Consider the following 14,939-nt stretch of genomic DNA (forward strand, 5'->3'; position numbering starts at 1 on the left):
GTGATACCCCGGTTGGATGTTAACCAACCATCGGAAGGTGCCACAGGTGAGAACGGTGCTATGGCCCGCCGTCGACACGTCCCGAAGCGACTCGCCAGAGCCACCCCCAGTGAAGTAAGGAAAGAATCGTCGGAAGTTGTAATGACCGAAATAAGACAACGTCTTCCTCATGTCAGGAATGTCTTTACACTTCCAAGAGCATCTTTCTAGACGTTGGACGAACGGGACAAATCCCTCCTCCTGGAGAGCCGCTGGGGCACTCATCAAACACTCGTAGTGGTATACGAACCACGCTATCAAGTAAGTGTACGGCAGCCCCACTCTCAGATTAGGAGTTCTAGCGACTTCGCCTTCTCCCTCGTCAACATACGACACACGGAAAAAATTGGTTTGTCAGTGTGTGAAGCCCCCTTTGGATACAGGCCACCGTTGCCGACACCAACGCGTACGGCCTCCCATAGGCCAAGCGTACCGCAGGGTAAACCACCTCCACCAGGAGCGCCTCAAAGGAGTGGGTGGGAACCACACACCTCTTCAACCACAGCATGAGGTATCCTGTGATCAGAGCCTTTACGGATATGGGAGACTTGGCCTAGTGGTGGAACGATTAGATGATCGTCCTGAATGGGAACCCACCCTCGTTATGCTCAAGGGTTACGGCGGATTCCCCTTCAACCATCCGTCTCTCCACCTCGGCCTAGTCATACTCGCCCAGTTGTAAAGTAGGCATCCTATTGACATCATTCCCCGGGAATAGGTAGTCAGCCCAGTTCCTGTGACTAATCCCTGGAGCCCTCTTCTTCTTACCCTTATGGTCCACTGTGCCTAGGGTGTTAAGACATATGTGGTAGTGACCAAGCAACTCTCATAAGGTCTCTACCATCAGGGGGAACCGACCCGAAAGATAGTCGATCTCATCCTAACCCGGTACGTACTCCTCGTAGGGGAAGCTCCCCAAAGGCAGCCCCGACACATCATACATCTAGTGGAGGGTTATGCCAAGCTCGTCATTGGGAGTGAAGAACATACCGCTATCCGGATAGTAAAGTTCCAAGATACTGTGAAACTGAGGGGCGTTGATCTTCAAGCCATGCTGGGTGGCTCAGATAGCCACGAACAGCTCTGAGCCCACAAGGTTAGAGTTCTCCGTCAAGACGTACTCGGTGATCTTAGACTACCAAGTGCTACTACCAGGCACAGAATGAATCCATCCCGGAGTCCTGAAATCCTTAGGAGGGAATTGCCCCCCGACCCGGAAGAAACAGTGATGGAAAGTCTCTGCCACTGCAGTCGTTTCCCCCATGGGCCATTCATTGTTCAGCAAGCCGGGACGCAAGGCGACCACGCGCTTACAAGAGCTGTTGACCCCGTACCTAGCAGACGACCCTGTGAAGACCCCACAAACCATCCCGTCTTGAGTAAGGGTCAGATCCCGGTTCATCGGTCTTAGAACCATAAGAGACCGCAACTCAATGATCGAGACCCCCCTCGACATACTGGGAAGATAGTAATGGACTCCATCCACGACACGAAGCCATTTACTCTCTCCGAGCAATAGAGCCGAAGGGTCAGTCACGGCATCACCGAACATAAACTGGGGCTTTCTCAGCTCCGTCCTGACCATGTCTGTCAGCGCTGCATCAGTAATCAGCTCACGCAACGTAAGATGATACCCATCAATCACTCTCTTGACCAACTCCTCCGGCTTGTCAGCAGCAAACACGGGCACTGGATCAGGAAGGGGGAATCGGTGAGAGGGCCTCATCAGAAAATATGGCTGCAAAACAAGGCCAAAGGATTAGAACTGAATTCACATTTGGAATCAAAAAACTTCTAAGTCCTCAAAGCAGGCGAATCTCAGCAAACGGATCCCGCCTAGCGAGACTAAGTCCGCCTGGTCAGTACCGAGTTCGCCTAACAAAGGCAGAACCCGCCCGACAAAGGACAAACCTGCCTGTTCGGCTAGATCCACCTGAGGATAATTGATTCTACCTGATAAAAGATAAGACTGTCTGACAGGGACTGGATTCGCCTAGCAAAGGCCGAATCCGCCTGAAAAGGGGGAAATTCACCCAAATCAGGGAAATTGCAAAAAATAGCAAAATCCACAAAAGAAGACGAACAAACAGTGCTTGTCTTCTCAATTCAGTGTCATTCATCAACGCGAAGTCGTTGGACTTACCCGAATGCGCTCCAGAGACGCCAGCAACCGTACCAGCGGCAACATCGCTAGAAGGACCACCTGAGCCCTTTCTCTTCAAAGCGCACCTCTTAGACTTTGGCACCATATTGGAGAATCGAGAAAGAAACCAGAGATTATCTCTTTGAAAGGTTTGAGCGGGTAAAATTCTTGAGCATAGTAGTCTCCAAAAGAAGAAGACTAAGTCTATTTAAAGGCGAGACGTCTGCGGTTGAACGATGTGGCCACGATCAAAATCGACGGTCCGGATCGCTCCTAGCAGTTCGATCTTCAACGATTACAGAGAAACCGTCGAAATGAGGAATGGGTCGGGCGAGTCGAATTCGGGACCCGAACCAAGAGAGCATTCGCAACCGAATCTAACGATCGGGGTCAAAACGATGGCCACGATTCAGCCTCGCGCGAGCCGCACGAAAGCGGCGTCGCCTTGTCGAATCGCATTTGATGTGGTCTGACAAGCCCACGCGGCCTTAGCTGGAAAGTACGAAGCCTCGCCCGCAAGACACGTGGCGCACGGGTTTCGAATCTCACCCGTGGGGACAAATTTTGCTTGCGGACGTGCAACTCATCATCACCATTTCAAATTTTGCCCGCAAGGACGAAGTTCGCCTGTAAACCTTAGACTTGTTTTGCCTGAGATGCACTAATCGCCCATTCGGTCTAATCCGCCTGCGCGCGCGAATCCCGTGTGCAAATTCTCCGCTCGCCCGATTGATCGAACTCATCCGAAGCGTCAAGCTTTCAAATCGCCCCGGATAAGGCTGACTCACCCAGACCATGACCTGACGGTTAACCCATACCCAAGCCTCGAACGGCCCAGGTTAGGAGAGAAATCTTAGCATTAAGCCTAAGAGAAATCTCTTCGATAACTCATTGTACTGAGGGGAATAGTACGGCTAGCCCGATTCAAATGGTAATCGGTAAAGGCAAATCAAACTCGTTGAAGGCTGGGGATTTGCCAAAAATCCCAAAAGTCAGTCAGCAAAGAGGAAACATACGCATGAAGTATAAAGAAGACAATAGATGGACAAGGAAAAAAATGAAAATCCACTCATGTCTAACTATGCGTCAAAAAGTCATAGGGATACATTCGGAACAAAGACATAACAAAACGATAAGTATCAACCCTACACTAGTTCATCGAGAGAGGTGAGTTCAGCTTTAACGACAGCTATCATCCTCGCCCGGTCCGCTTGAACTTGATCCTCTACCTCCCTCTGGATCCCGATCTCGAAGGACGCGACATCAACAAAATCTTCCTGATGGAGCGTCTAAAGGGCCCGCATCTCCCTCTCTACAACAGCGTGGACACTCGTGCTTTGGATCTGCAAGGCCTTCAGGGTCCTATCTTCCTCCAGAAGCTGGGCATTCATCTGAGCGATGGTAGAGGCTGAAGCGCCGATCTCTGCTTGCAGAAGGCGCTGTCGGGCGAGTAGGTGCGCGACGAGAGCCCCTTTATCTGATAGGTCCTTCTCTCGGACCTCCCGCTCCTACGCCCCTCTAAGCCGAGCCTGAACCATAAGGCGTTCCACGTCTGATGCCAGGTTGACGTGCAACAAAGTCTCCAGGCACGTCAGGAACAACTCGAAGCACAGAAGCCTAACCAAATAATGCGAAGCCTTATGAGCTTTACCTAGGCGCTTAAGATCAACTACGCATTCTATAAGGTAGGGTTTGAGATCAGCGTAAGTCCCCCAGCCGAGGATCACGATGGATATCGCCTGCCTCATGGCATTCTCAACCTACCTGAGAAGGCCTTGCACGAACCCGGGGCCCGGAGAGACGGATCCCTAACGAACCGGAGCCATGGAAATAGGTTGGATCAGAGGGGTAACCCCTTCGTCAGGGGAAGGAAACTATGTGGACCGTTGGGAGGAAGCATAGGTAGGCTCCTCCTCCTCATCATCCGAGAGAACGATGGGATCAGGGTGCACGGCCTTCCCCTTCGCCCTCGTTGTAGGCATATAAAATTGCTTATAGGTCCCTTAGCTCAGCTCGGCATAAACCGACAAACCAACGAGGCAACGAGATTGACTAATCGCACGCAAGCAACGGAATACGTCCATTCGCGTGCGGGATCAAGCCAAGCGTTCGAAGAGTCAACGAGTCATCCAACCAAGGGCATACTCGGACGAATCACGATCGAATCAAGATCGGTTTCGGACTCGAACTCAGAAGTGGATTTACTGCCTAATCAGGATCCGGATTTACTGCCAAATCAGGTCAACGAGTCAATCAACCGCACAACCGAATCACGGACAAGACTGAAAGGCGGAAAACAACAAACACATGGAGGTGGAGGGCTCGGCTCAAACCGAGCCACCTCAAGGTGGCTCGGCGAGCCCCTAGGTGGCTCGTAGGCCGAGCACCTGTGGCTTGCACCGCGCCCTTGTGGTGGCTCGGCGGCCACCAAGGTGGCTCGGGCGCACACACCGAGCCACGGCAGGTGGTGGCTCGTGGCCGGAGCCCGCCATAAGTGGGCTCGGCCACCACCGAGCCACCACATGGTGGCTCGGTGGCGAGCCCAAAAAAAGCCTATTAGGTCGGCTCGGCGGCCACTGTTGGTGGCTCGGGCACACGAGCCGACCAAGAGGTGGCTCGTGGCGAGCATCCAGGTGGCCGCCGAGCCACTTGTGGCCGGCCACCCTGTGCCCAAGGCACAGTGAAGGTAGCCTATAAATAGGCCACCCCCTTGTTCATTTGAGAAGGTTGGAAATTTTGGAGGCGAAGCTCTGTCGGATTCAAAACTCGAAACTTAGAAAAGATTGGAGCTTTGGGACTTCGGGGACTCACTCTTCCAGATCTGGTGCTCAGCGATCGTCAACGCCAAAAAAGGCAGGTGTTCGAGAGGACCGGATCTCAGATCTATGCAGACGTACTCCGGATCTAAGCTTGGTCTTAGATCCCGAGACTTGGACGATTGTTTCCTTGGTGAATCAACCCTCCCCGGCTATTATTTCCTTTGTGGAATAATACCCGTCGTACTGCTTAGATCTGACCGGATCTAGATCTCGCGGTGGTCCACGGCAAACAACCCCGGCGCAGGCAAAGAACCCACACAAAGCAAGAGACCGCAAAACAGGATCTTGCGATTCGTTCGACAAATAAGGAAACAAAGTTGTAATTTTTCATTTCTTTTTATTTGATTTTCGTTGTAACCGGATCTTATAAAAAGACCGGATCTTTGTAATCGATAAACTATTACAAGAGTGTACAATGGAATCAATGATGAAAGCTACAATTTTTCCAGCGAACACTCGTAGCCCGTGTTCTCATTCTTGGAGCCATTTCGAATCTGTTGAGTCTGAGTTCTCTCCAAGAGGTTTAGAGCAAGAGAATTTATGTGTGTAGAGGTTCTCCCACAAAGGAGATGAACCAACACCATAAACACAGGATCTTGACCGTCAAGATTCGCTAACCACGCCGAATGAACGGTTCTGATTCGACAGTTCCAGATGCGCGGATACGAACAAGATCAGCGGCTGAGAGGCGGCGTCGAATCCGCATCTCAAGGTGAACGCGTGAAGATGAGGCGTTGTCTTAATTGACGAGCATGGGAGTCCCCCCCCCTCCCACGGACACACGGCTCTTTCTTATGAGCCCGAATTTCGCCCGAAGAAGTCTAATTCGGACGTCACCAATCTCGCATATGCACGATCGCACCGCTTGAGGTTCAAACAAAAAATCTCGACCCAGCCAAGGAAGTCGAACCCACACCACATTCGTCAGAAACCTCTTTATTCAAAGTATTCTAGACCACATATAGGTTGATGTAGGTTTGAAAACTTTGAAGAGGGTCTTGTAGAGGGTAAATTTTGCCTTAACCTCCAGAGAGACTGAATCTCGCCTGTATTAGTCGAGACTACTCACGGACGAAGTTCGCCCGCTCAACTGGGTGATCCGCCAGGCGATCGAAATCTCGCCTACACGTCTGATTCGCCTAGGGAATTAGGAGTTGGATTCACCCACGCACCCAAGCAAGTCGCTAAGCAATCGACAGACTTATCAGACTAGCTCGAGTACCAAGCAGCTACAGTATCACGTACAGTGATGGGCCTTCCCATTTCACACAACGTGAAGGGAAGGAGTACAGTACTCTGAGCCCATCAAATAGTCGCTCACGGTACTAGTGGCTAGTCAAATCTTTCCTGTTGTTGGATACCGCCTGTATACTTAACTCGCCTGCACGAGTTAAGTTTGATCAAGCAGCCAAGGTTCGCCAGAACGACCAAGCAAGTCGTCAAGCAATCGACAAACTTGTCAGACTCGCTCGAGTACTAGGCAGCCATAGCATCACGTACAGTGATGGGCCTTCCCACTTCCCATGACGTGAAAGGAAGGAGCGTAGGTACTCCAAGACCATCAAGTGTTCGTCCACAGTACAGGTGATTGGTTAAACCCACTGTGTCGCTAGACTCGCCCGCATGCTCAGCTCTCCTACACGAGTTGAGTTCGCGAGACTCGCCTGTATACCTGACTCGCCTGCACGAGTCAAACTCGGCAGTTGGCAAGCTCGCCAAACTCACCAGGACATCTGGCAGCTGTAATATCACGTACAGGGATGAGCCTTCCCACTCCCACGATGTGAAAGAGAGAGGGTACAGTGCTCCGAGCCCCTCAAACGGCCGCTCACAGTACAAGTGAGAAGCATGGTATCTCCCGATAGTAGATGGTCATATCCCATGATCCAAGGGAGTGACCACGCCATCTCTCCTCTATTTAAGAACCTCTCCTGGCAACAGGAAAGAGGTTCGAGATTGAAAAGTTCAGAAGAACAGTTAAAAAGCAATTCGTTCATAATTCATTTAACTGATTCAATCAGTTAACCGAACCATTAACTCTCGGTTCTCGGCTCCGATCGACGTTTGGAACTCGGGAAACTCGGACTCAACCAACACGAGCTTCTACTATGTACTGAAGCTCACCAGCAACCTCGGTCGAATTGTCCAAGGGAAGCAGACTTAGTGCGAGAACTGAGCGAGGCATCCTATAGCTACCAAAAGTCCCCACGTTAAACAAGGAGGGCCTTCCCTCCGCTTCTGTTGTAATTTTTGATTCATTAGTTTGTAATAAGCTATTCTTATCAATACAAACAAAATCCCTGTTTCGGGAGATTAAAATTTACACCTACAAAAGATGGCGACCACAGTGGGAAATGTTTATACACATGAAAAAGAACATGTTAGAAAAATAATTTTTCAAATTGCATTTCGCATTTGTGAAAACTCACTTATTTTGCAAGCCGTTCAAAAATACGAAAACGTTAAAACTTGACTTTGATAAAATCATTTCAAGCACGTTTTGACATACTTACAAATATATTAATAGACTTAAGAAAGGATATAAAATAGTGTCGTTAAGTCTATAACCCAAAACGACGATAAATCAAAACAATTGTGTGTGTATGAATTTTGAGCTCTAAGTATAAACACACAAAGTATAAACCTAGACTATTATACCCAAGGCAAATGATCTTTAATTTGCTCGACTTGGTTGTGGATGAAGCGATGATTAATCTTGTCTTAAATTGTGATAGATTCATTTCAATTTCCACCAACCTCCTTTGAATATCATCGTGAAAGTGCGAGTCCATCCAACATCCAACGGAGGATATTTGTGTAGAATTCCTAACAAGCAAGTACAAACACTCGACAAACGATATTAGGAATTGTTTGTTAATCATCAAAACTAGATTAGACAATAGGCTATAAACATGAGACCTAACAGAATTAATATCAACATAAAAAGATTCTGAGATGCAAATCACATGTATTGTATTTTGTTTTATTGATCAAGACCTCGGCGGCTCGACTAAAATTGATCATCATTTCTAATGATCAGTTGTCATTCATCATCTTATCACAATAATATCGGTAAATTGTATGTTAAATCTATATGAGGAAAGACGAAGGTTATGGAGTGGGGGCAAGAAGCCGAATTCACTGAGAAGCGACGCTTCTGGTGCCGACGGTTGGAGGTGACATCTTGCTACAGATCGTAAAACTGAGGAAATGAGTTTGAAAATTTCTTGAGAAGAGAGGACCGTTTGTAATTACGAAAATATCCCAAATGCGTTATTAGTTTTAACGAGCTCAATGGTAATTCATTAAGGGGGTGTTTATTTCAAATCCTATAATTTTAGGATATGGATTTCACCATGAGATTTGAAATCCGTATGTATTTTTTTAATATTTGAGATTTCTAAAATATTGTTTGTTTCATTAATATTTTGGGATTTAAAATACTATAATTTATAATATTTTGTTTGTTTCAAGCTCAAATTATAGCATTACCAAATGCCAAAAAATTGTAATATGATGAATATGCAATCTTAGTGAGGTAATCTTTTATAAAAAGATAAAATTGGGATTTATCAAATCCTCTCCAATTGAGAGGTAAGCACACTCATTTATGGGGTTTGTCAAAATCCTCTCAAATTGAGTGGATTTGACAAAATCTAAAAATTGAGCACTTTTTGCACTTTTAGAATTTAATATTCTAAAAAATTTCTTAAAACAAGTATCATATATTGAATCCCAAAATACAAAAAAACTCACTTTTGATCCAAAAATTTGTAATCAATACCAAATGTCAAATTTTTTTGTGAAACAAACACACACACACCCCCCAGACACTGCAACGGCCACGTTAGCTGTCCCATAGCCTGTCGCATTTTTCGGGTCCTGCTAGCAGATCTCCACATTATTATTCGCCCTCCCCATAAAGCACGCACTTGTTCCTGCCTTGCTCTCCTCCCTCCCTATAAAACCTCAGATCCAACCTAACCCCCGCCCCCTCTCAGATCCATTCCCTCCCTCTCCAGATCTTAAATCAAGAAACCAACAAAAAGAAATGGCATCCTCCGATCCCAAATCCGAATCCAACGGAGAATCCCCTCAGATCTCCCGATCCCCAACCGAGCACCGGAAGGTCGCTCTCGTCACCGGCATCACGGGCCAGGACGGATCCTACCTGACCGAGTTCCTCCTCTCAAAAGGCTACGAGGTTCACGGCCTGATTCGTCGATCGTCGAATTTCAACACGGCGAGATTGGATCATCTCTATGTGGATCCCCACAACCTCCACAAGGCAAGAATGAAGCTCCACTATGCTGATCTCTCTGATGCGTCGTCGCTTCGCCGATGGGTTGACTTTCTGCTTCCTGATGAGGTGTATAATCTTGCTGCTCAGTCCCATGTCGCGGTTTCCTTTGAGATTCCTGATTATACTGCTGATGTTGTTGCTACGGGAGCTCTTCGGCTTCTTGAGGCTGTTAGATCCTGCACTAAATCCAATTCTATAAGGTATTGTTAATAAACATTGCGTGATTGTGACATTGTTATGTGAAAAGGTTACGTTCTGTTGGATGATTGCATTGCGATTGAAATTGTTCAGATCTGTTTTTTGCCCGATAATTTTGTCGGTTAGCGCACTGTGCAATAGCTAAAAATCTAGATTTTAGATCTGTCATCAGAAAGTAGGGGGTGAATATTGCAAGGATGTGAAAAATTAAAATCCAATTTCATCATGTAAGAGGCTGTTAGGCTCGTTGCCCATTTTATTGGTAAACACCATTCTATGTGAAAAACCCTTTTTTTGGGTTTTCCAAAGTTTTTCATGAAATTGGTTGTTAATGTTTGGTTCACACAAAAAACATGATGGGAAGCATTACATACTTTTCATTTGTTTGGTTGGTATTTAAAAAAGAGAAAACTTTTAGTTGATTAGCCTTTTCTACTTTTCTTGTGTTTGGTTGTTATTAAAGTTATATGGTTATCATGGTAAGCACTGTTTTAAAAAACCTCCGCCTAGTCCGTTTAGGCGTACGCCTAGGTCTAGGCGGTACCTAGGCTGCTTAACTAGCGCCTACCACCTAGGCGGTATTTAGGCTGCCCACATAGATTTTACGAGCGTTTAGGGGAGCATTGTCTGCTTACGTGGATTGCACCTTGTAGGTCTTGATTGTGATTTTATGTGTTGTAGTCTACACGTCCTCCAAACTTCATTAACCTCCAAATATGAACACCTCCATTGCCTCCTCTGACCTTCAGCAAAACCTCATTGACCACCACTTAAATAAAGAAAGAAATCCGTCTAGGCATCAGTCCGGCATTTAAACATTCTATAACATTGACATTCACTATCAATTATTAAAATTAAAAATAAAAAAAGAAAGCATCTTAGGCTCTATAGCCTTGTTAATTATTATTTTGGCTATTTAATATCTAAGTATGCAAGATTTATTGTGGAACTAAGATTACTATCTTTTTTTAAAAATTTATATGAATTTAATACATATTTTTATCAATTATTATAATTAAATAATTTAAAAATAATCAAATGCCTAGGCGCTGCCTACGCGTACGTCCAGGGGTCTAGGCGCTAGGCGCTCGCTCAAACGCCTAGTCTGTCTAGCGTCTTCTATAACATTGTCGAGCTCCCCCGATCTCTGTAACTACTAACAAGATAAACAGTACTTTTTAAATATCTATTTAAGTTAGTTAACAACAGTAACTTAAACTTAAGAAGTGTAAGTTAACAGTAAACTTAAGTTTAAGTTTAAGTTTAAGTTTAAGTTAAACTTAAGTTTAAGTTTAAGTTAAACTTAAGTTTAAGCTAACAATAAACTTAAGTTTAAGTTTAAGTTAATATTAAGTTTTATATTGATAGTAAACTTAAGTTTAAGTAAACAGTAAACTTAAGTTAACAATATTTTAGTTAACAGTAAACTTAAGTTTAAGTTTATTGTTAACTTAAACTTAACAGTAACTTATAAGTTAACAGTAATTTGAGTTGAGAATGAGTTTTTCATTGTTGAGATGAACTTATAATTTGAGTTGAGAAGTATAAACATACAAAAAAGCTATTGTATTTGGTAAACCAAGCAATTTAGTTAATAATATTGGCATTTTAGTATTTTATGAATCTTTGATTGAGTATATATATATATATATTTATTTTTAAGTATCACAATTAAAAAATAAAAAAAACGCCCAGAAACCGCTTAGGCGCCCGTCTAGACGACTAAGCGCTGGGCGCCAAGTCCGACGCCTAGAAGCGTCCAACGTTTAGCGTTTAATATAACATTGTTAGTTTTTAGATCTGTCATCAGAAAGTAGGGGTTGAATATTGCAAGGATGTGAAAAATTAAAATCCAGTTTCATCATGTAAGAGGCTGTTAGGCTCGTTGCCCATTTTATTGGTAAACATCATTCTATGTGAAAAACCCTTTTTTTGGGTTCTCCAAAGTTTTTCATGAAATTGGTTGTTAGTGTTTGGTTCACACAAAAAACATGATGGGAAGCATTACATACTTTTCATTTATTTGGTTGATATTTAAAAAAGAGAACTTTTAGTTGATTAGACTTTTCTACTTTTCTTGTGTCTGGTTGTTATTAAAGTTATATGGTCATCATGGTAAGTTTACATTTTGTCCGTTGTGGGTGGTAATCTTTATCAAAAGAAAAATGCTAAAATAACATATGAAACTTGTAAATAACCTGACTCATCACAAATGCCTATTTGATATGGAAAATCATATGAAACTTGTGATAACATGATTGCTCATTATCTGTATGAACTACGCACCTGAATTAGTAGAATATATATATATGAAACCTGCAAAAAACACAATTCATCGTAAAAACCCGTATGACATGAAAAATCTTGAATCCAAACATATAAATTACACGTTTGGGCATAACTTGTATGAACTTTTTGTATATGAAGAATTAGAGTCCAATTGGCTAGTTCCTTGGCTAAATTAGCCATGAAGAAACTCATTATACCAGTCATAGTTACACAGTACAATATGATGTGCACTGCTCATGCCTACATAAACCAAACTACGAAGAAACTAAGGATATTATAGCTCACATGAGAAGAAATAACATGTGCATACACTCTTAAAACTTATCAATAAGAAAGAAAATTTTATGTGATTCATAAAGAGCAGGGAAATATTCTCAAAATATGTAGATAATAGTTCAATACTTAGATCACTAAGATAATAAATAGACCTAATACATATTTCACATAAGTACTAATGATAATCTAAACGTCTATTGTAGAAAATGTTAAATAAGCAGTGTTTTAAATATCGGCCGACATGTCGGACATGTCGGCCGATATAGCGGATTGAGGGGTCCAACGACACAAATCGGGGAAAAACAAGTCGCATATCGTTTTTTACCGACATATCGGCCATATCGGCGAAAAATCGGCCATATCGGCCGATTTTCTTGTTTGGAAAATCGGCCATATCGGCCGATTTTCCTGTTTTTTCTTTTTTTCTTCTTCACACGTGAATGTTTGGTTTGTGGACTATTTTGATTAATAATAGGCTAATGATTACTTGATGTTTGATCACTTGATTAATAATAGGCTAACTGATTAATAATAGGCTAATGATTATTGATTAATAAGGAGAGATTTATTTTATTTTAAATGTGCATATGAATGTTGAAATGTGCAGAGTCATGAAGTTATGAATTTAGGAATGCTTAGATAGTTAGATTACATTTAGGGCATGATATTATACATATGTGGATCACCCGATATGGCAATCCGATATTTAGTCCATGTCCCCCGATATATCCCCGATTTCCGCTATCCGACATGGATTTCAGCCGTCCGACATGAACCCGACATCCGATATTTAAAACCTTGTAAATAAGACAACATGATTATTCAAAGAATTAAAGGGTAGGCTTGCATGAGCGTGAAAAATTCTAGTTGAAAAGAAAAAGAGAAACTTATGAAGAAGTATGTTTGCCAATTTGCAAAGTAAGAACTCTGAATCCCAACCACTAGCAAAATTGTACTTCCTCTTCCCTAGCTATGACAATTGCTCGCTTCTCTCCTGTTTTTTTAATATTCTTTTCTTCAAAAAAATCCCTTAATCTTACGAAAAACATTGTAGAAATTCAGTCTCTACCATCAAATTGCTTTCATAATGGTCATACACAAACAAATTCTCATCAAATTGCTAGGGCATAACGAAGTTAAGAAAACCCCTTAAAATTTAGCAAAAATGGCAAAACCTCATACAATGCAGAAATTATACCTTAGTTGCCGAATTTGTGGAAATCAAGCTAGAAGAACAGTAACAACCCAAGAAAGGCGCTGCCTTTTTTCAAGATCATCGAAAACCCTAGGATCTCGGAAGCTGAAGCGACGAACAACATAATCAGAGAAAAATCTTTACACCATCTCTCAATGACCTAAGCCCACGAAAGAAATGGCGCTCTCAACGGAGCTTGAAATCGGTCTGGGTAACCCTAGCCAAGACATAGGGAGTTTTTCCCCAAAATTATTGCAGATCTGACAAAGGTACACAAGTTTGTAGGTTTACATCCATTTCTGCTCGAGTTGGAACTTAGAAGGAAATGGGGGAATGAAATCTCGCTGAGGTGGAGGTGTTTTCCACCCCTTCAAGCTCTAGTTCGCATTGTGAACCAAACCCAGACAAAGAAACGAGAGGAAAGAAAAAAATCTGATGTGGCCACTATGTCAGGAGGAGGAAAACCATTTCTTGAATGTTTTAAGCCAACCAACAACCCCTAAGTGGAAATGTGGGCACCACTCTTAATTAAAATATATTATTTATTAACAATGATTAAGAATATAATGTAATTTCAAGTAAATAAATACAATGATATTACCATATTACTTTATTTTTCTAGTTTAAACAATATTTTGTTTTACCAAACAAACATTGTATTTCACTTGTGCTTATGAATGAAGATGCATTTTTACACTTGTATTGACTTTCACACTGCTAGTAGATTAGCTCACTTGTACCGAGTCTACCGACATTTTCAGTTGTAGACCATTAGATATACAATTGTTCCTCATTATTTAGTACTATAAATTGGCAATTGTTTCGATCTTTTATTCTTATGTTTGTAATTATATTATAAATATTTATAAAATCCTTCATTGTAAATTTATTGTAAAGGGGCACTGGCCATACCCTGTATGTGATGTATGTTAGAATGACACTAGTTTTGCAAACTCTGCTTCATAATTCATTATTTTGAACGATTGCATCCATTAGCTTATTATGTGAGAGATTTTGTCTGTACAACACCTTTGGAACTGGTACTACATCCCACAATATCAAAGATGCTGGTCTAAGTAACAGCTTTTGATTTCTTAGACATTGGTAATCCAAAGTAAATAAACAAAGTAATGTTCCGATAACATTAGTTTGAAGGGAAAGAATTTCATGTTCTATTAGCATTTCCTATTTAGTATTACTCAGTTTGTATTACAAAGAAAATAAAGTTATCTTTTGAACTTCAGTATGTACTCTTAGATTAAGGATAGTAAAGTGAAAATTGCTTCTTGTGAAATCAACTACAATCAAATAAACAATAAATATAAATTTGATCTGACAAATTCGGAAAGTAAAGGATGCACAAGGATTCACTCCCTCATGTTCTGATAACATTTGAGTATCTGTAAATTTACTTAATTTGCAATCCTCAATGCAAAAAAATTGTTTTTTCACAAATCACTTTTTCTAATAGGTATTATCAGGCCGGCTCCTCTGAAATGTTCGGCTCCACTCCCCCTCCACAATCTGAAACCACTCCCTTTCACCCAAGATCCCCCTATGCTGCTGCCAAGTGTGCAGCCCATTGGTACACAGTCAACTACAGAGAAGCCTACGGCCTTTACGCCTGCAATGGCATCTTGTTCAACCACGAGAGCCCTCGCCGAGGAGAAAACTTTG

General features: G+C 42.8%; 1 protein-coding gene across 1 annotated transcript in view; it reads left to right on the forward strand.

The window, feature by feature from the left end:
• LOC109848925 (GDP-mannose 4,6 dehydratase 1-like) overlaps nucleotides 8,927–14,939 on the forward strand; it is a 6,613-nt gene continuing 600 nt past the window's right edge. Inside the window, exons 1-2 of the mRNA XM_020418653.1 lie at nucleotides 8,927–9,504; nucleotides 14,734–14,939. The exon at nucleotides 14,734–14,939 is cut by the window's right edge and continues 600 nt beyond it. Of these exons, the coding sequence (XP_020274242.1) occupies nucleotides 9,053–9,504; nucleotides 14,734–14,939 (658 nt within the window). The 5' untranslated portion in view covers nucleotides 8,927–9,052. The remainder of the gene's footprint in view (nucleotides 9,505–14,733) is intronic.

This window comes from Asparagus officinalis, chromosome 7, assembly GCF_001876935.1.
Source record: "Asparagus officinalis chromosome 7, Aspof.V1, whole genome shotgun sequence".
Lineage (NCBI taxonomy): Eukaryota > Viridiplantae > Streptophyta > Magnoliopsida > Asparagales > Asparagaceae > Asparagus > Asparagus officinalis.